The following is a 22,197-nucleotide window of genomic DNA, read 5'->3' on the forward strand; positions in this document are numbered from 1 at the left end:
ACTGAATGTCCCAAAATAAAATAAATTTCCATAATAAGCAAACATGAATGACTCTCTCAAATATCCCATCTGCCCCCCATCTTGCTCAATTTTCGATGCTAAGAGTCACACTGTGGGTACAATCACGCTGTACGAGGCAGAGCAGCTGCATGATACAATTTACCTGTAATAAAGTTTCTGAGCTAAAAGTAATCAAATCCATATGATGCTGAAGGGCATGAGCTGATCACTAAAAATGTCAGGATAACATCTCTTACCAATACACAGCATTTAACAACTGGCAGAATGAACTATATAATGTTTCTCTGCCTTCCTGTAGTAATAAGAATAGCTAAAACCCCCGGATTTGAAGGGCCAAGGATCTAATTCAGTAGTCAAATCCTAGGTTGAGTGGTGCACTATTAAAAATAGCTTTGAAAGGGATACTAATTCATGTTGGACATTCCTTTCCTGAACTAACCACATAGATTATGAGAATATGTTTTCGTTTTGAGAATCTAATTTGTTTGCCATATTTTTGAGTTCAGATTTTGTAATTAGTGTGGAATTAGTGTAGAATGTTTAATATTACATTTTATATAACATTACACACACATATTTATCTACATATTTGCTATGTTTAAGACCTCATTTTGCAAGGCATTGAACAAATGTTCTCATAAACACAGAATTCATGGATCCCTGCACTTCACAATAATTTCTAGTGTCTAGCCAGTGATCCCCTAGATGCAAGGGATGCTTTGCACAAACATCAGGCAAGGTCAGGTGATTTCGAATGCCAAATCTCAGACTGCAAGTACTGACCATTTTCTCCTGCTTTCCCCTTAGTGCCAAACTGTGAAACATTTCATTTTGCTCTCCGGTGAACAGCCTTACAGGACTCACAAACATTTTTCCAACATCCCTTTGCAAAACTTCAAGTTTACTGGTGAGAACACAAATGAAAATTTCTGTCTCCCATCTGTGACTTTTTTTACTCTCAGCTCGTCCTGCTTTCATTTTCCTTCAACTCATCTAGGTAATTCACTTTTTCCTTGTAATCATTATGTTTGCAAGGCAACCCAAAATATCCTGTAAGCATTTTCCAAACAGAGGACAATCCATGTCTAAGAAATATACTGTATAGACACACTCAGAATTAAAGGTTGGGATGAAGTACTGTGTTTTAAGAATATGTCTGCAGCTTCTCTGGAGAGATGAACTGGACTGTCTCACAGGTTGTATCTCTATATAGGAAAACAGATTTAAAAATTTCTTTTTCCTTTTAGCTCTATCATCTGCTTCTTACTCGTAATTTTGATCCACTGGCCTTCTCCTCTCTCAGCAGCATTACTAGATTCCCTTGAAAAGGCAACAATTTTCTCTGTCTACAGCAATGGTCAATCTTGATTCAAACTCAAGTTTTAGGGCCATTATGCAGCCCAAAATGAATTCCAGACAGCTATCAAAGCATGAAACCATTTTCTTCAACAGTATTGTCAGGGCTGAAAACCTAATGATGTATCCAGCTGGAATACTCTAGAAAAAAGGAACATTGACTTTTGAAGGTTCACTTTTAACCAGTTCTTCTCACCTGTGCTAAACCTCCAATCTCTTTGACGCAGACATAGAGCCTGAACAGGTCCAAGGGCTTCTTGCCCACAGCTGGCAGACTTGCCACAGGCGTGCCCCTCTCCTCCATGAACGTCAGGTACCGATCCACCCACATCTTGCGCTCTGGCTCATTTCCTAGTTCATACACTTTAGTGATCTTCTCTCCAGTTGTGGTAGAGGAACTTGATTTCTAAATTGCAAGAAGAAAAGAAAAAGTTGGGGGAAGGGTGGGAGGGGAAGGGAAAAGAAAGTAAGAAACTCACAACACTGAAAAAGAGAAGATGTCAAACAAACTAAAGCTATCACACAACAGTCAGGAATGAAGGCTACTAGTTCAGGCACAAACAGTACATTCTGTCCATATACAGAAAAGTCAGCTTTATAAATAAAGGGCCCAAACTCCCCATTTTCATATTTCTTTCACTGATCTGAACTTTGGATCGCAGAAGGCAAGTTTCTGATGTTGCCTCATGTCATTTTAAGAGGTAGCTGTCACAGAGTGCTTCTCATCCACTTATCTCAAAGTGCTTTGCAAGCAACTATTTCGGTAAAATTAGAAACAAGTTTGTCCCACGAAAGTTTAGAAAATCCTAAAACCTAACCAATCATCTCCTCTTTGTCCTCAAGGATGGGCTAGAAAACCTGAAAGTGATCCTCCAGAGCAGGAATTGCACAAAAATAGCCTAGAGTGCAAATCATGGCAAACCAGTACCAAGAGAAGTAGTCCTCTCTTCAGAGTCACAAATGGTTATGCTCTATTACCACTTCACACCACTGATGGCCAAAAAGCAAGATGAGCAAGAGTGCCTACAGTACAAGGAGATTGGTAGTAATACTCTTTGTGAGCTGCCAATTAGCTGCCTGATCCAATAAAGCTTGTAAATAGCAACTACTTTCCTTTCTTGATGGACTACAGATGATATGTATCTCAGTTGTCCTACCTTGCAAAGGGCGTGTGCATTATGACCTGGGGGAAACCAAGGATGGACAGCAATCCAAGCTGACACGCCACCAGGAAAAGCAGAAGAGGTAGCAAGAGCAGAATTCCATCTCTATGGCAAAAAGGTAGGAGTGAATCTGCTTTCCTGCTGCTCTTTGCTCTTTACAGCTAATGGAAGCTCATGTTATGTTTGATTCTCTTTTCTTCTCTCTCTTTTTTTTTTTTTTTTCTTTTTTTTTTCTTTTTTAATGTAGAGACAGCAGAAAGCATGGAGACTGCTACACAAGCTATAAATTCTCACCCTATCTTTTCTGTGCAAAGTAACCTTATGAGCTGGGCTCTGTGCCATGTGTGGACAGACCCTGTCACAAACCCTACCCAAGTTGCCTCAGCTCTGACAGCAGAGAGGGGCTGCTGCTACAGCAGGAAGACCCTCCTACTTGCAGAAAGTAAACTGATTTGCTCAGCAGTGGAAGATGCGAGTGGTTCAGAATTAAACACAAGGGAAAAAGACTGACATAAAGCTTTGGGAAAGGAGCCAAATATGTGAAGGGAAACATATCCTTTATGTCTGTATAGTAAAAGCCTAAACTTTGTTGTTGATTGCAGTAGACACTTCTTAAAACTCATCTAGTCAATCACTCTTTCCCTCCTTTGCCTTTTCCTTACTTTGAACTGAAGACAGACTATTGTAAAGCAAATAGAAACTCATTCCTAGTTGTACATCTCTAAGAGAGATCCTCACTGTACCTCACAGATGCTACAGAACCACTCACTTTGTCCACGTCCTCAAATAGTGGTGAGGCCTGGCACTCAACACCATGAAAGAGGGATACAGCAGAGTAAAACCCCACTGCCAATGATTTCAAGAACATTGCCACCATTCATCTTGCATATTAGCCTGGAAAATATGACAGACTCTGTATCTCCTTCCAGCTATCAGCTGCAATTTGGCAAAACTGGAAGAGAATCAGGAGAAAAGAAACATGAAGCCAAGGGGGGGTGACCTAGCAGTTCCATGAGCCACTGCTATTCTTTGTAGTAAATGGATATTAATTTTAATTAAATAAACAGCCTCCTTTAAAGTTTTCTGCCTTGCTGACACTGTAACTTCTTCACAGCAATCCTTTCTACCAACAGATATGATTACCTTTCTTAGAAATGAAGTGCATGTCTGAATTTACTTCAGCCAGACTCAGTTGCATTACAACTCCTACTGAAGTGAGAGTCAGGGCTAAATTTGTTTTATTAATACTAAGTGGCTGGCAGGAAATACATTGACATGAATCCTGCAGATTATGCAAAGAAAGCACAAACTGATTCTGTAATAGCAACCAATTTACTGAAAGCATCACTTGATATGTATCTGGGTGTTCAAGAAAATCAGTTTAACTCTTAGCAACAAATACACTTTCTCAAAGTTTGGGTTTTTTTTTTTTTGGGTGGGTGGAAAGGGGAAAGTAGGGAAGTCATGTTGCTACTAATCTGATGTTGTGATGAGCACCAGATACATGATCACACAGGCTTGAATAGCTGAATGAACTGGAACTACCCCACTACCTTTTGCAGTAAGTAAAAAGTTACTCTACTGCTCACCAGCATCAATTTTAATCTGACACTCAAGATGCCCCAGAACTCTACAAAAAGGAAGGTGGAAAATTCCAGTTTTTATCTAGCAAATTTTCTCTGCGCTTTTATTGTAACATATGAGGCAACAAAATAGTTCTTATTTCACTTTTATGGTGAACCATGATTAAGAAAGTTCAGATTTACCAGTTTTAGGGCTTCATTTTTATATGTTAAGATTCACTTTTTCAAATCAGAATCAGAGCGGAAAGGAAACAGTTAAGAATTTTTCTTTCTGCATTTTTCTTCTATACATCTCAAATGATGCTGCTTTTCAGCAGTGTGGCAGCAAGCTCTAAAATGACAGTATAATCTGAAAACTTTTCACAGCTTACAGAAGGTAAGAAGTGTTTCTTACTGTGTGAGCTTTCAGGTTGTCATGCTTTGTAAAATGGGTGCAATTTTCTTCTAAAACGAAATGTTAACTTTAGAAGAATGCACTGGAGGGAAGAATGCTATTCCTCAAGAGTAAAGATATTTTTCTCTTCTCTATTTTTATAAATGTAAACGGATAAAATGACAGATGTGTGCAAGCTAGTCTACACACAAACAAACTTCAGTTTCACATGGGCAGGTTCAGCTGGAAGCCTAAATTTACCTATAAATATTAAATAGTAATCCTTATAAAACAAGGGTTTAAAAGAGAAAGATCCCATTTTAAACTCAAATGAGCACATCCCAGGCAATGCTGGAAGAACACAGATCACGACCTTTTCTTCTGTTAAGTATGTTGATAATTTTGGTGACAGAAGAATACTAGTGCAAGTCTGTGGTAGATATAGTTACATTCTACTCTGCATGCAATCCCTAGCACTCTTCCACATGATATACTGGCAGTTTTTAAAGGGTGATTAACAAAACTCCACCAAATATGTGGACACCAAAGTCAATTCCCATACTTTCTTTTCAATACATCTACCCACCATTAAAACTGTATTATGGGCACCCCCTTGTAGGGTGAGTCTGCAGAATCCTTCAGAGCAACACAAATTTCTGTAGGAGTTTTTTTCACATGAAAGGCAGTGGGTAGTTGCTTCTTTACATATCTTTAAGGATCTATATTTATACAATTATCTACTGTTCCCTTCACTGACTTCAATGAAGAATTTGCCAATATTACATGTGTTACACAGACCTCTTTTACAACAGAACAGAGCATGCATACACAGGCTGTTAAAACTGCCAAAGCCCAATCCCTGCCAGAGGCTTGTGCAGGACACCTTTGTCAAGGTTTTCTCCTGCAGGACTCAGGAGACCACTCCCAGCTAGCACCCTGGAGGTGTAGTACTGTTCAGGTGTATTCACTGTCATCTTCACGGGTACCTATGGACAGTGAACAGCATTTCATGGGGTTTTCATAACCTATTGTTTTACTCATGTTGCATACTTAACACCCACACTTGAAACGACTCTTTGGAAGAATTTTAGAATTATCTCACCACTGTCGGGGATGGACATTGTATGCAAAACTGGCATAGCAGAAGTGTCCTTCTCCTGACATATCCAAAGAGCCCTCAAAACCTAACGTTCAACAGCTCTTTCTCCCCTTTTGCTCATGCCTCACTTTCACACAAAACAGCTGAAAGAGAGGATCCACTTAGTAGGATCACCGGGGTACCTTGAAATGAATCAGAGACCATTCACCCTGCTTTTATCCTCTACTGGAATGGACAAGTTGTAGCACATGAAGCAGCTTTGGGATTTAATGAACCAATTCAGGTTGTTTTCAAGTGTAATGAAATGCCTGCAATCAATCGTTCCAGTCTATGTCAGGCTGCTGTTGAAGTCGATGAAGTTATCCAATCCACTGGCTTTCATAGGTAAAAAAGGATCAGTTCATTTGCAGCACTTATTTTTCTATCATTCCAAAGCACTGTGTTTATCCATGTCTAACTGAAACTTTTGGAGAGAAGGACATTCAGAAGGAACTGAAAGCACATATTTCCTCATTTGTTTTTTCCTCTGTCAATAATCTATACTTTACATGAAAAAACCTCTGCATATGTTCACGATGACTCCAGGATTTGCTATGCAGTTTATGCAATGAGCTCAGAAATGCATTAATGTTTGGTTGTAGAGGAAGCACTCGATGTGTTAGACAGCTTGTGCAATAACTCTTTTGCTTTCCTCCAGAAAACTGCCCAAACAAGCAATAACCCAAACATTACTACAAAGAAAACTAATAGAATTTTTGGTTTCACCCTTTTACAAACGCTTCTAAGAAATAGATGAGACCTTGTGGGAACAAGTAACATCAGCTGCCTTCTGAGACTCAAAGTTCCTGTTAAATCAACATCCAAAGATTTAAGTGGTGGTTTTCATGCCATCCTGCCCCTTCGCTCAGAAAATCCTGTAAGTATCTGGGTTTTGGATGGTTAGATCTCTTCCCCTCTGACTGGTCTTCCTTTGTTTGTCCTGAGATGTACTCTTTAACATATGATTTTGTAAAAGTTGTTATAAAAAAATCATTGTTAATTTAAGTACACTTTAACACTGGGGAAAACCCCCTTTATATTCTGCACAAGAATATATTACATTATCTTTTCTTCTGAGAAATTACAATCATTTCAGCTTTTGATAAAAAGAAGTGAGAGGAACAACATATATATTTCTAATTATGAAAAAAAAAAAACAAAGCAAGAATGACCAGATGGACATTTGCTCCCCATAGACCATACCATCTTATGTCTGCATTTTCTTTTCTATATATGTATATAGATTTTCTAGGTGTGCATATATACAGACAGAAAGAGAGATGATGAAATTTGGTTTTAGCTCCACACATCTCTCTCAGGTTTTTCTTTACAACCTGTATGAGAGTGATTAAACATTACTCATCTAAAAAATAGTTTTCTAAAAATGTACACGTATCAGGGTCTTTTTTCAGTTCACAGTCTGGGTTACTTAAAAATACCCAAATTACACAAATTAGAAACAATTTTGGTTTAGACTGTGCCTTGACAGCCTAATGGCTGTACTTCCAAATACACAATTCAAAATTAAAAATGTTTCAAAAATATAAATGGCAACTTTTTTGTGGTGCTGAGTCGATAATTAAACTTTTGATGGGTATTAGTTTCAACAGGGGAGAAGATTTCTCATTTTGTGTTTTTTTTTGTTTTGTTTTGTTTTTTTGTTTTTTTTTTTTTCCTCTGAATAATCCTAGCAAAGACAAGTGCAACAACCAGAGTGAAGTCAGTTGTGTGAAGGAGTTTGGGCCCAGGAACAGAAATGGAATTGTTCTTAACAACACAGTCGGCATGCTTAGAAGCTGATGCATTACAGGAAGGATGTTTTCTTTACAACAACTGCTGTTTTACCAGACAGTACACTTACGTGATGCACACAATTTTACTCTTTCTTATTTCAAAGAACTGTTGGGACAAATTTTGCCCTTGGATAAGCATGCTCAGGCCCCACTGAAGCCAGGCAGTGGAACTTACAGTCATGTGTCCGAGAGCAGAATTTGTACCCAGTGTTATAAAGAAAGAAAACTGTTTAGTAGATAAATAATAAAGAAAAGGAATTTACAAAACAAACAAGCAAGCATTAAAATATAATTAATTACAAAAAATAAACAAAAATCAAAATAACCAGAGCCACTTACAGGGCTTGATGGAGTCTTTGGCCAGCCTGGGCTGCTAATGCTATCACTTTCATCTCCATGAAATGAGGAGATGCTAGCAGAGCTTGGGGACATTGGGGAAGGGACTGGCAGGTTGCCTGGGGTTGGGGGCTGAGAAATACCCTGAGAGCTGTAGCTATCCTGTGGTAGAGGAATACAAAAAAAAAATATGACAAAGGCAGGGCAAACTTTATTAAAAACAAAAAAAACCCACATCCAGTTTAACAGACTGACCAATTATTATATATAAAATATATATAAACAGAGAGACACATACAGAAAACACACACATATATAAATATATTTATATATATATATAAAAGGTACTAAAACAACATTGTTAATTAGTATAATTTGGAAAGTTTGCTGGATGCTTGGCTGAAGTCACTAAGCCACCATGCTTACTTCAAGCTCACACGAAATGCTAAGCATGGGTTTCCCATTATGAAAGAAACAAACAAAAACAAGCCATTCACCTTATTTAATCAAATAAGGCAGGAAAGCAAAATATTAAAATATGTTGCTGCTGCGGCCAAAACAGGAAGCTATAACTGAAGGCAGAGAAAAATGGCTGCAAGGACTCAAACCAGGCAAGACCCTTCTTTCCCACCCACCTGGCACAGCCAAATGCCCACGCAACTTTTGGCTTGGGATGCTTTGCCCCCGCAAGTTAAAATGCCGTAAGAACTAGTAACTTTCAGATCCACACAATGAAGGAAAAGAAAAAAAAAAAAAAAAAAAAAAAGAAGAAACAAGGAAAAAAAAGAAACAGAGATTGCACGTGAATGGGAAGGCATGCAGGAAAGAACAAAAGTGGGTCGGCCAAAACCAGGAGATGAAGGACAACACAGCGGACTTCTGCGGGCAGAACCAACACCACGTGCGGAAGGTGGTAAATACCTTTGACTTGCTCTCGGGCTGGGAGGCTCCTTCTTCTTTGCCATCTGCTTTGAGAGGAAGGGGAAGTTTGGACTCACCAGGTGTCATCATATCTGCAAGACCCATAGGTGCTAATCGAAAACAGGAGAAACAGTTAAGCATGACTGTTTGGCTTTGTAGGAAAAAACCCGCTTCCTGCTGCACGGTTGTGGTGCCACGTGAAGGAGAGGTTTTCCCACCTCTGTCCTGTTATTCTAGCATCCGGAAACCTGGAGACCTCTCCAGTTGAATTGAGGAAACAAAGGAGAAGGAACAAGAAGAGAATGCAAGCACCATGCAACAACAAACACCGCTTAACAGAGTAGAGTTCATTCTTCATGCTGCTGGTGCTCTTCAACTGTCTCTGCATTTGACCATAACATTTTAACACAACAAATCTATTTTAATTACTGCACTCTCCCTTTAGCAATAGATAAATGCAAATGAAAACAATGCACATTCTGCTTGCCATGTTGAATCCAAGAAAAAAACCAGAATTTTCCAATTACATCTGTATTAAGGCTGGTGTCCAGCAGATAATTCCTGCCCCTACCAATTTCAATATGAATGGCTCAGCCACTGTGAGCCTTAACTACAGAATTACAAGCTGTAAACCATGCTCTGCTGGAGAACCAGCACTCAGCTTCTTCCTCCTGCCAAAATGAGGTGGGACTATAACGAGCACACAAATGTCTTTCTCTGATAATGGCATGCAGTTGGCTTCCCAGGGGTGCAAGGAGTTTTAGGGTATTTTTTTATTTGAAGACACAAGTGCCAAGTATAGTATTATTGCTGCAGAGCTGCTGCGTTCCTGGATTTCTAGAAAGATGCAAGAAGAAACATTCAGACAAATAGAGAGAAAATACTGGGCAGAGCAGATGCTAGGAGGTGCCATGACACTGAATCAATGCAAATAACCAGAAAACAGCAGCAAGGCACCAGGTGATTCTCTGCCTGCTGAAAACCATGTGCATAGCATTTGTGAAAGAATGGATTACCTTCCCTTTCTCTCCTTTTAATCCCCCTCATGCCCTTTTTCAAAGGATATGAGGTAAGAAAAACATACAGAATAACCTCAAAGACAATAAAAAACAAAAAATATATATCCCAAATGTAAAAATGTAAGAATCAGTAAAGCATCATTGTCTTTACCAGAGTAGCGTGGCTCTCACAAAATGACAGTGCTGGCTTGCACCAGGCAGCAGGCACACTGCACAGTGAGCCAAAGATAGGAGGGGGAAAAGCAGCTTTAAAAATACTTCACAGATTGCCCACTACAAAATGATTATTGCACATATTCATGTATTACTATGTTTTAGAAAATAATTAGTTTTAATTACAGCAGTGAGAGCATGAGCAGGACTCTAGCGAATACGCTGGCAAGCTTCGCAGTGCTAATTTGCTAATATCTTTAGCATCACTGCAGGTTGAGACTCTGGCTCTGCCAAAAAAACCTATCCAGCCATGTGCCATGTGAGTTTACAACTGTATGCTCAATATCCAGCTTTGAACTGCCGGTGTTTTTCATGGGCACATTTTCTTGTTTTTTCAAAGCACATTTGTAGCCCAATCAAGCCCTTAAAGTCATCACAACACATAAATCATAATTGAGATTTTTTTAAAAAAATACTTGCAGTATTTCAGACTTCAAGAATTAGAACAAAAAGCCTTTTACAAGTGATGCAGCTGCAGAGAAAAATCTATTGGGATCAGCTAAAAATGCTGTTATTTTTATGTATGTGTGTGAAATCTCAACAAAACAGCCAGTCAACATGCTACTGGAAAGTCAGCATCCACTAAGCATTTGATTTGTATGCATTTTGCCCTTATATTCTGCTTGAGGAGCTGGGGCAGCTTGTGACCATTCTCAAGAGAAGGATGGCAGCCTAACACTTATGTACGAAGCGGTCAAATATACTCCACAGTATAGTTTCAAACTGGGATGCAGAACTGTTATACAAAACCCATTTTAATAGTTAACACATTTCATGCTGTGAAAGTGCTAAAAAAGAAGTCTTGGGTTTTAGTTTCAAAGTAAGCAAAGCTGACCCTTCCCCTCTAAAGCAATTTTAGAGAGGTCAAACAAAGCCAAGTTAATGATGACGCTTCTTCACCAGAATTCTGCATAGCTAAATTCTCTGCTAGTATCTCACTTTTATCTAGTTGGCGCATCATACTTCTATTATAAAGAATTTAAAAATTGTGTTCACTTCTGGTAGTCCTGTTTCTATTAGAATTCCCTTATGAAATCTCTGTTCCAGAGGAGTTTAAGTTAATACCTCATATAAAGGGCTAGTAACTCCAGTCTGCTGATTATAACACACATTCTGACTCTATCAGTCATGCTTAGAAATGTAAAAATACCAGTTCATTTTGGTTTTTGACTATTGCTTGTTGGCATATGCACATGTAGCTATCAAGAATTGGAGACAATTATGGAAAAAAAAAAAAAAAGTTACCCAAATTCTGTTTCACTTTTTGTTTTGAATTATTTAGTTCATCTACATTCTTTCTTTCTACCACTAAGAGAAAAACTGCAAGCATTTTACTGGCAAACTGCAAGGTTGTCTATTTTCCCTATAGCTTTTACCCAAGATGTTTCCACAGCTATTTTTCTATCTGCTGTTGAAATGCTGTTTCGTAACTTCTTGCAAACATACTCTCCAGCGATTTGTGAGAAGACATTCTCTCACTTTTTTTAGCTAAGCGGTACAGCGAGAACATTGTTTTGACCCTTTCTGAGCAGTGAAATACTGTTATTGTCACGAAACTGCTAAAATAAGACACAGTCTCTTTCTACACAGGTACTAATAATTCTGCCTGTGAAGTGCAGACCAAAGGAAAAAACATTGTAGAGAGGAAGATAACAGGGAATCTTGACTCAAGAAGTGTTGTGGCGTACTGTGAATAGGTTTCAAGTACTAGCCTCTGGCTTATTATAAGAATTTAAGAGCTAGAATGATTTCAAAAAGCAAGTATAGGTCAAGGTCCTGAATTAACTATTCCACACTGAATTTAATGTACTCAAAGGCAGATATTGACATGAGTAAAACTGCAGCAAAGAATTCTTTTTTGCTAAAGGCTGCTCTACCAGTCCCAGAAGATGATGAAATACTGTAAAAGCAGCAATATACAAACATTGTTTTTCTCTTTATTGCTAGTGTGATAACAAATCATGCTCTACAAAACAGAATACTCCCTCCTCTCTCCCTTGTAATGTAATACATTCCTCTCTCCCTTCCAACCCTAGCACTCTCCCTCTGCAAAAAAAAAAAAAAGGGAAGAAAAAGCAAAAGCAGTGAATTAGTGACTGTGGAGTTGACAAGAGGATCCCCACTATTTTGATGTCCACTGACAAAAAAGAAGAGGGACAACACACTGCCCAGTGTCCTGCCATGAATGATCCTCTGGAATCCAGCTCTGGGGATGAGTGCAGTCCGACGTGGTTGGGGATCTTATCTGAAAAGAATATGTGAGCCACCAGGGATCTCAGTGCCACACTGCCTTTCTGCTGACAAGCCTTGTGCAAGGAATGACAAGTACAAGCAGTTTGGGACATGGGCATCTCTATGCCATGTGCTGACTTGATTTACAGTCACACAGACTGGCCATGATCATGGCCATCACTTGTTTGGAGTATAGGCGATGAGACACTTTACCACCTACTGACAACCTCCAGAAAGTTTATCTAAATGTGTATTAATAGCTCCTATAAAGATATACATTAGAGGAAAAAAACAAAACAAACAAAACCTGAAATAAACTGAGGTATCAATTTTTCAGAAAAATGCAACCAAGCTGCAAAACAGAAAAAAACAAAGTAAGTTTCTAAAAAATATTTCACCTGCATAAATACCATTGCTTTTCCTGTTAGAGGTACATCCAAATAAATAACAAGTCAAATATACAGCATATGTATGACTTTTAGTATTATTTTAAAGAGTGCCCCTTTAATTCCTTTAGTGCAAATAATTTTTCCTAGAATTTCACATTTTATGTAAAGTATTATGATGTTAAAAGTCAATTGGAATAATAATACCCAGAAAAAGAAATGTTTCAGTAAGACAGAGGTACTAAAATAAGGAAAGTATCCTTGAGCAGTAAGGAGATTAATGCCTTTTTATTAGTTTGTTCATCTCCAGAGGTAGCAGATTGTGAATGCCAGTTTCTATGCAAGAACAATATAGAAACGTGCAAGATATAAACTTCATATTGCTTCTTTTTAAAGTTAATTTACTAGAATTAACAAAGCTCACAGCATCAGCTATATTGGGGGTTGTGAATTTCCTGCTTATTATATGCATTTTTAAAGCTGTAATTTGAAAAAGAGAGGAAAAAGTCGAAAATAGAAATGGGTAATATGAACTCATACAATAAAAGGACAGCGGCAGTTATACAATTTTTGTGAATGGCAGTTTTTTCCATAATTGTGAAGGGATTCTGACACCTTTTTCCTGAAGCTTTTGTTATTGTTATGGATGGAATACTCTATTAGAAGAATCTGTCTTCTTTGATCTTGTAATTTTTGTGTTCTTAAACCACTCTGCATCAGCAGAAGCTGGTGATCTGCTGTTTGATCCACAGTCACTGCTGAAGTATCAGGATGCATAACTGCAGCATGATTTTCCTTTCAATTGTGACATTAATTAAAAAAAACTAAAGACAAAAGGATCAACTGATAATGAGGAGTTAGAAACACTACTAAAAATGGATGACAAAACCAGTGTTAGACATAGCTGTACTGAAGCTCTAACACCATATGAAAACATTCCATCAGTTATCAGCAATATTCTAATTTTTCCTCCCTCGCAACAGGCAACAAAACTGCATCCTTCAAATCCCAGACAATGAAGAAACTAACTTCTTACTGCTCACCTTAGGTCTTCACTGGCCTCTAAATGAAATCACATTTGTTGATGCTCAGTGCAAGGTAACCAATGCCTTCACTCCAGCAGCAGCCACTCACCTGCACTGAGTTTTAGGGTTTTAGCCCTCCACATTGACTGAACCCTGGTTTATCTGACAGATGAGTGATTTTACACTAATGGGGTAGGGAGGAAGAGGAGGGTAAGGAGCCACATGGCTGAATTGGTCTTCCTTCCACAGAACATCCTCTTTTCAAGCCCCTAAATAGGTATCACCTGTAGGTTCTCCACCTCATCAAATGCAGGGCCAGAGCTGATCCTAAAGCATACCCCCAGCTCAAGGAATTATCATTAACAGTACTGTATTTACACTTGTCTTAAGCTTCCATGTTTTTGTCCCAAGCAGAAGGATGAGTCCAGACAGGGGGAGATTAAGCATTCCACAGCATTTGCACTCAGCAATGTATTCACACCTAACTTTCTCTTTCTGGTGTTGTATGTGTCCGTCTCCTCCCCAGCAGTGTCTCCTGGAGGCCTGTAAAGCAATTTTAGATGTGTGCTTGCTCCCACACAGACTGAAAGAGGTGCACTGAACTCCTCTAGTTCATCTCATACTTACTTTCCATTGGGTAATCTCTGAATTAATAAAACTGGAACAAAAGAAAACCTCACAAATGCACTGGCAGAAAAAGTCCTGATAAATGTTTAAATTATTAAAAATCCAATATTTCAGAATGCATAACACAATAAAAAGAGTATGACTACCCCATACAAAAGACTGCTAGGATAAATGGTCTTGCATTGAACAGATTTCCACTGTATGAAATAACAAATGGCTGAATTATCTGAACAAAAAACCCTCTGTGAATCTTCCTTTAAACTGGTTATTCCTTAGGAATACATAAATCTTCTTAGGCAGGGCACTCTGCCATCTGTTTGCTGTTGGTTATTTTTGCAGCTCTGGGGGCCAACGGAAAAGGGTGGAAAAATTACTTCTGCTAATAGCAAAACAGAATTTATAGCACAGTTTCAATGCTCAGAAGTAATTTTATTTCAGCAAGCCAGACAAAACACATAACTACACAAACAAAACATAATATTACCTGGGACAGTTCTGGTGGGGAAAAAGCAAGCTATTATCTAATGCTCTTTTCAATAGCTTGTCCCTCTTCATCCAGATGGTGCAGTGTGCATGCCTGGGTTTTTTTTTTTTTTGTTAATTTCTCTCACTCTTTTTTTTTTTTTAAATCTTACTGATTAGCAGCTTCCTTTCTTCTGCTAACCCAAATGGTAACATAATGTTCTTGAAATAAAAGACACTGTTCAGAGTCTCATCAACTCCTATGTAGAGGAAAGAAACTCTCTGGACATACTAGACACTAGCATCCCACTGTGGCCAATTTCTTCCAAAGAAGCCAGAACACATAGAATTAACAGGGAGAAAAGACAAGGAAAGGTGCAAAGAATTATACAGGCTAAGAGAAGTAGTGAAAGAAGATGTGAGAAATGTGGCTTTTGGTAAGACACTATTTAGGTAGTAAGGCATTTCTTAAGAAATAAACAGAAGTAGAAACAAAAACAACTAAGAAACTAGATCATATTACCTTAGCACAACCTATTCAGCTTTCAGAAAAAACTTTAAAACCTCCAACATTTCTAAAAGGGTTAATGTAATCAGTAAAGCATGCACAGAAACTCCATGACTGGAATAAGTACTTCAGAGGATCCACTTCAGGGTCATTGAAACTCCATCCAAACACAGCACAATCAAAGAATTGATCTTTGCTGAAGTATTATCTTGAAGGAGGATAATTGTTAGGAATTCAAACTGAATATGGACCATGAAGCACATTTGTGCAGAACTGTATTCACCTGTCTTCAGTCACACACAAAGCTACTAGCAATTCTGAACTCATAAGTCATCATACAAAGGATAAATACAGGAGCTACACTGAATATGCCTTTTTTTTTCTTTTCTTTTTTTTTTTTTCTTTTCTTTTTTTTTTCTTTTCTTTTTTTTTTTTTGCAAAAGGAAGTTAGGATAAAATTTTGTATATCAATACTTAAATAAGTAAATGAGGAAACCCTACATAAATTTTGGAAACAGTAAATATGGCCTATGTTCTCCAAACAGAATGATTCTATTGTGCTTCACTTACAGCATCTTCAAGTCAGAGCAAGTGCACATAGCTTTTATTAAAAGACTACCACGTTAAATATCTGAAGATGCAAACTTAGCAAGTAAGATTTTGAAAAACAAATGCAACCTCTTAAAACACCTTAAACCTTAAACCTCTTCCCTTTCTTGCAGACACATACACACAAATATACATATACTTGCTAGTCAACACCTATGTCAAGCTGAGTGCAAGTGATGAGTCCAACACTGTACTCAACAACGTGCTGTGCAGAAGGACTTAATGAAAAACATATCAGTTACTGGACCAAAAAAAGGCGAGTACCTTAGTCTAATTTTGCATCACTCCAAAGTACCCAATAGGGGTGAATCAAAGGAAGAAGGATGTTCCCCTGCCAGCAGCCCAGGGCTGATAGGTTAAGCAGGTTTATGGAGGAAGGTCACTGCTGGAAGGTTACTCACCGTTACCTGTGGAGCTGTTCACCATGTTGGGTGCCATGCTGTAAGGAGGAGCCTGCGGGTTCATCAGGCCAGAGCTGTTGTTCATCGGCTGAGTGTAGGGGGAGCTGGATCCCATAATGCCGCTCTGATTCATGGCAGGAAAATTGCCTTGCCTAGGAGAGGAAAGCACACGTACAATATCTCATTACAGATCTCATTGCTGAAGATGCTGTGGTTTGTCACAGAGCACATCACCTATTGTTTGTAAGGAGAAAGCAGGCAATTAGTTCATTTTACCTAGGTGGGTAGCTTTGAGTTACTCTTGAGCTACTTATCATATATGTGAAAGAGAATTGGACTGAAGACTAATTTCAAGAGAGGTACACAGAGTATTTCCATGTCACTATCAATCACAAGAAAAATACAGATCACATTATATACCCTATGAGTAGACAGCAATGTGATGAGAAGTCAAAATTAGAACCTAGTACTGGCATAAAAAAAAATCGAGCTCATTCTTACCATTTTGACCATGTAATATCAATCCTCACCTGCCAGACCTTAATAAACAGTGGAACAACCAAAAGAAAAATGGGTACCATAGACTCGGTTTCTGATTTCTGCATCTGTTACTGCATTGAACAGTGTTCATCTGTATGTGTCATCTATGTCCAATCTTTCAAAAATCTCCATACATATTCCACTTCTTGTTGAAACAAGAAACCTCAGCAGAACTATTTTGCTTTTGAAAATTAATCGCATATTTGTATAATGCTTTTATAATTGACACTTAAATTTGTCTTGAAAACTGCCCTAAATGAAGCTCTTGCATAATTCTCCACATGTTCAGACCAAGTATTTTGAAAGCCTAAAACTCATCTACTTTTAAGTTCTAAGAAGTATCTAAGTATGCTTGGTACTTGATTTGTCAAACTCTATAGACAAACTAAGGCACAAGAAAATAATCCAATTCAAGTAAGCATGATAACCCTATGTAATGCATGATTCAACTTCAAAAATAACCTTTTATCCTTTTAATGCATAAAACAATTACTTACCTTTTCTTAGTATAGTTGAAGACTGCATGTATTATCATATGTAGATGAGTAACACTTATACATATAAAATCATACATATGAATACAAATGCCCAGAAAAATACTTACTCGTATATTCATAGGAAAATACATAGGAAAATACAAAACTCAGACCTCTTTCTTCAGTGTGCCCCCTGTACATTTTTGCTGCTCTTCCAAATAAAAGAAACAAGAAAGAAACCACCCTTTTACACAGCTTTAGTACCTGTCAACTTTTATTTCCTTACAAAAAACAAAGCACCTAATTTCATCCTACAGGAAGGGAAGGCTGAATGTCTGGGTAGCAAGATGAGAGTTTTGGTAGGAATTCTACTTTTAATTATTATACAGTGTTCAAATCAAAAAAGACAACTCCTAAATCAAGAACCCTGAGTAACTTCAACAGCTTCTTGTCTTCTCCAAACTCATGGCAGATTCTTAACACAAGTGGTAGAAGCAGCTTTCTTTTTTAGGAGGTACAGGAGGAAGACCATTAAAGCACTATTTGGCCTAATTTTTCTTAACACACTGTGAATTTCTTCAAAGGAAAAGAGAACGTGTTATCTAAATAAAGCATCTTTTTCCAAGTCAGTTTTGTCCTTTGCTCTCTGAAGACAAACTTTTCTTCACTCTTGCAAAGAGGCAAAGACTTTCTTTTGATATGAAGGAGATAACTGCCATCCAATGTCATTTCCCAGATGAAGCTTGCAACGAGAAGTGGAGGGAAAAGATTTAAAATGCACAGTGGTGCAATGCTCCAAGGGAAAGTTACAAAGGAAAAAGAGAAGAGCAGAACCATTTGGCAACAACTTTAAATGATTTCAGTCACACAATCAAGCTTTTCTTATGTAAATACTGTGTCTTACACATCCCCACTGCCCCCCTCCTTCTTAGCTGAAAATTGCTGTATTTCAGCAAATGCCGTTAACTGAAAAATGCCTTCTATGCTGGATAAGCAAGATCCTTTCTGTTACTGGCTAAAGTTACTAGTGAAGATGAAAAAAATGTGCAACTGTATTTTCATACTTTAAAAAAGAAGTAATGGATTTTGAGAGGTGCTTTTATGGAATAAGACTAGGATCCTGGAAAAGGCAAGTCTCTACAGGTATCTATCTCTTTCATGTCCTTCTTTTACTTTAAAAACACACAGGAGACACACACCTTGCAGGTAAGCTGAAATTGGTCCTTACCTACTAATATTTCAACAGTATTACTTCCTGTAGCGTGTGTATCTTCTAAGCTGTGGGGCTGTTCATTGTCTCAGATTGAGGTACAACCTATTTCATGCTACCCACTATGGACATCAATCTCAATTGCAGCTCATGCAAGCACGCTGCTGTACAACAGCTTTAAATCAAAAAGTAGGAAACTATTTCCAGTTTAGATGGAGAGTGGAAATTAAGTAAAAAGAATATACTGGCTTTGGCTAACACAGCAAGAGAACAACTGAAGTCTAAAAAAATTGCTTCTGCACCCAGAAGAACCTGAATGGCAGAACCTAATTCTGAAATTTCATCTGGCAAGGCAATACCTTTCCCTTTCATTCTCCTATGTAATGTTGCACTTGGAACGGACACAGCTCTCCATCTCTGGAAAGAGCCCAGCAAGTGAAAAGACTCAGCACCATCCCTGGCAGGACTTTGTCCCTTCCCGGCCCCCTATCAAAGCCCTGACCGCAGCACGCGTGAGCTAATTCAGTACCACTGAAAGGACATCCTGTCAGAATAAATGCTGCTTTATTCTGAGACTGGGTGCACTGAGCAGTACAGAGCTCCTCCATGTATTATTTTGCTCTATGATGGCTTGGAATGGAAAGTTTCTTTAGGGAGAAATAATCAGGTATTACTTCAGCCTTTAATTCTCACTCCACAGTAAGCCTCCTTTGAGTAAAGACTGCCAACTGTGACAAATTGTGCTGCATCAGTGCTATAATATGAAGTGGAGTCCATTAAGAACTGAGCTGAGATCACCAAACTCATTTTGATTAACCTCCAGGTCACTAAACACTTATAAATATGTTACACAGCAGCTGCTAAACATATTTATATATGCTTAAGGTCACAGCATCATCTGTTGGTTGTTGGAGTTAAGTCAAAAATCTTATGTTTCCTTCTGTGCTGCTTTTAGTTAAGGCATATCCAACATACTACACAACTAGACTCTCTCCTACATCTCCCAATACCTCTTATATTTTTCCAGGATGCTAAATAAAAATCAAGCCTTTATAAACAGTCTGCTGCACACGTAGTGACATCTAATGGCAAAAATTCAACTGGCTGGCTATGAATTTTTTACAGCAGTGCAAAGCTAAGTATACAGTTTTACAGTATTTGCCACATAAACACCAAGGGCTGGGTTGCTTAGGGATGATGCAATTAGGAATAATAGAAAGCAATTAAGGAAAGATACATTTAAGTTTTGTATAATGAAAAGATGTCTTCATGGTGAGATACAGTTACCCTCCAAGGGAATGTAGGAAATCTCAGCATTTTCCGCATGCAGGCAACATGTTAGAAAATGTATTGGTCAGACAAACCCTGCATTGTGTATGAGCTAGAGTATCTGCTCTTGCAATACCTTGATCCCAGATAATATATTTTTCCCCATTTAGAAGAAAAAGCAGTCAGGCCAATACAAATATGGGATTATGCTATCAATTTAAACAAAACACCTGAGGCTACAATTTTTTTCTTCTCTACTGCTACAGGTAGATCTTCAAGAGTTCAACGATTTTAAGAGATTTAAAGTAGAAGAGAGGAATCTGCTCGTTTTCTGTGATTTATTTACTCTGTTGACAATTTAGCAATGCATAATGCCAGAGCCAGTTTTTATGCTTCAGGAAAGGGATGCCACTTCAGGCTCCCTGGACAAGCTGAAGGAATGTGCTGATAGGAACCTTGTAAAAGTCAACAGCGACAAGTGCAAGATCCTGCACCTGGGAAAGATGAGTTCCTGTAGTGCTGCCAGCTGGGACTTGACTAGAGGGAGCAGCTTTGCTGAAAAGTCCCTGGGCATCTTGGCAGACAGAGCCGAGCATAAGCCAGCAGTCTGCCCTGGCAGCAAAGAGGGCCAACAACATCCTGGGCTGTGTGATGAGGTGCAGAGCTGGGAGATTCAAGAAACTGATCATCTGAGCACTCACTGGGCTCTACCTAGAATATCATGTTCAGTTTTGGATCCCCAGAAAAGAAAAGATGATGATAAACTAGAGCGAGCAGAGAACCCCTCACATAGCCAAGACTTGACCACTCACCCTGGAAGGGCTGAAGGATGAGACTTCATTCAGCCTGGGGCAGAGACAGCTGTTGAGAGGAACCTACACAAGCCCCACAGCACCTAAAAGGAGGTCAGCAAGAAGGTAAAACTGGCCTTTTCACAGTGGGTATGGCGGGGAGACAAGGCACACGGGGCAAGAGTGAAAACACATTAAGTTCAGACTGGATGCAAGGAAATAATTTTCCCAGTGAAAATAGTGAGAGCCTAGATTAGGTGGCCCAAAGGGAGTGAGCAATCTCTGCATTTGGAGATTTTGAAGACTCAACAGGATAACACCCTGAGCTCTAAAATGAGCCTGATAAAGAGAAGGTTGGACTAAATGTTCCTTCTGAGGCTCCATTCCAGTTTGGATGATTGCATGATCTTAGCTTGTCAGCTCCACTGTGCTGTTGACAGTCTGGTGTACTACTGGGTCCAAAATACAACTGCTCAAATTCAAACCATTCCCTTTTAAGAAGTTCTTCTTCTGATGTTTTGTTTTCCTTCATTTGCAATCTACCCAAAGCTTAATCTGCACTTAATCTCTTTTCTCTGCAAAACAAGTAGCATCAGATCTAATTGTCTTCTGAGCTATTGCAGAAGTCCATGTATTTAAAAAGAGGAGTTGACATGCAAGATCTGGTCATCGTTAAAGAGCACAACAAAGAAATTGTTAGAAAGAACAGCATTGACAATACACAGGAGCACAAGTGATCACAGCTGCTGAGCAGTCTCTTATACTGAACTGCCTTCCTTTAATTGGACCTGAAATCCTCAGTAAGTTTCTATGCTGTCTCCAGCACAGAAGTCACTCCACAGCCCTTGCGCTTCATACTTCCTGATATGTGATTTAGTACCTCCTCAGTTTTGTCACCTGAGGCAAGACTTAAACTGTCATCTTTCTTCTTTCTTCTTATTGAAAAAATATGAATTCACTATGAAGTTGACTTCAGATGTGTATGTGGTTTAGCTATGGACAATGACAGAAGTGGATTATGGTTCTCAACAAGACAAGAAATGAATACACAACTTTTCATATGGAAACATGTCAAAGGTCAGGCTGTTCTGTGTGCAGAGAGATCAAGTTTTAAAACTTTCTGTGGATTTCCTAAGAGGCATCTGATGCCTCGTACTCTTCTCTCAATCTACAACAGTGGAGCAAAGCCCTTCATACAGTCAGAAAAAATGTGCACCTTCTGTAATGAGCCCTGCGGCAGCCTGACCACAGGAGGTGAGTCCAACTGGAAATGTACTGGGAACAGAAGAAAGCTTCAGAGGTGGAGAGTCTAGAAGTGATGGAGGTGAGGAGATTTTGGGGCACAAAAAATGGAAATGAAGGAGAGAGTAGAAGTAAATTAAGAAATAAAAAGGATTGGGAGCATCCTCACTAGGCACCAAAGGTTTTTAGGGAATGGAGGATGATAGGTGCACAGAAGGCAGAAGAAACAGAGATGCAGGAGAAGGAGCAGAGAGAAACATACAGAATGCTGCTACTCCCAAGGTAAACACAGGTTATGGTCCCTTTAGCACAAGTGGAACCTCTTAGCCAGATATACCTGAAAGAAGGAAGGGATTCACAGGGAAGCTTCCAAAGCAGGGTGCTACCAGACATGTTCCTTCCTTCAACTCCTCAGCTTGTGCACCCTGCCCTGACGTGGCCACCTTGGCCAAATGCTGGGGGAGCCCAAGCCCAAACGTGGCACAATGGGGTGATGCTGAAGG

The 22,197-nt window shown here is 38.9% G+C and overlaps 1 protein-coding gene across 4 annotated transcripts in view; it reads right to left on the bottom strand.

The window, feature by feature from the left end:
• ARID1B (AT-rich interaction domain 1B) overlaps positions 1–22,197 on the bottom strand; it is a 328,666-nt gene that overhangs the window by 26,165 nt on the left and 280,304 nt on the right. For 2 of the 4 annotated variants that reach the window (XM_033054063.2, XM_033054065.2), the window contains 4 exons: positions 16,173–16,318; positions 8,685–8,794; positions 7,767–7,925; positions 1,574–1,783 (listed from right to left, as the gene is read on the bottom strand). In XM_033054063.2, coding sequence (XP_032909954.1) covers positions 1,574–1,783; positions 7,767–7,925; positions 8,685–8,794; positions 16,173–16,318 — 625 coding nt within the window. Of the gene's footprint in view, positions 1–1,573; positions 1,784–7,766; positions 7,926–8,684; positions 8,795–16,166; positions 16,319–22,197 lie in introns of all 4 variants that reach the window. The other 2 variants (XM_033054062.2, XM_033054064.2) reach the window with 1 other exon arrangement.

Source organism: Catharus ustulatus, chromosome 3, assembly GCF_009819885.2.
Source record: "Catharus ustulatus isolate bCatUst1 chromosome 3, bCatUst1.pri.v2, whole genome shotgun sequence".
Taxonomy (NCBI): Eukaryota; Metazoa; Chordata; class Aves; order Passeriformes; family Turdidae; genus Catharus; species Catharus ustulatus.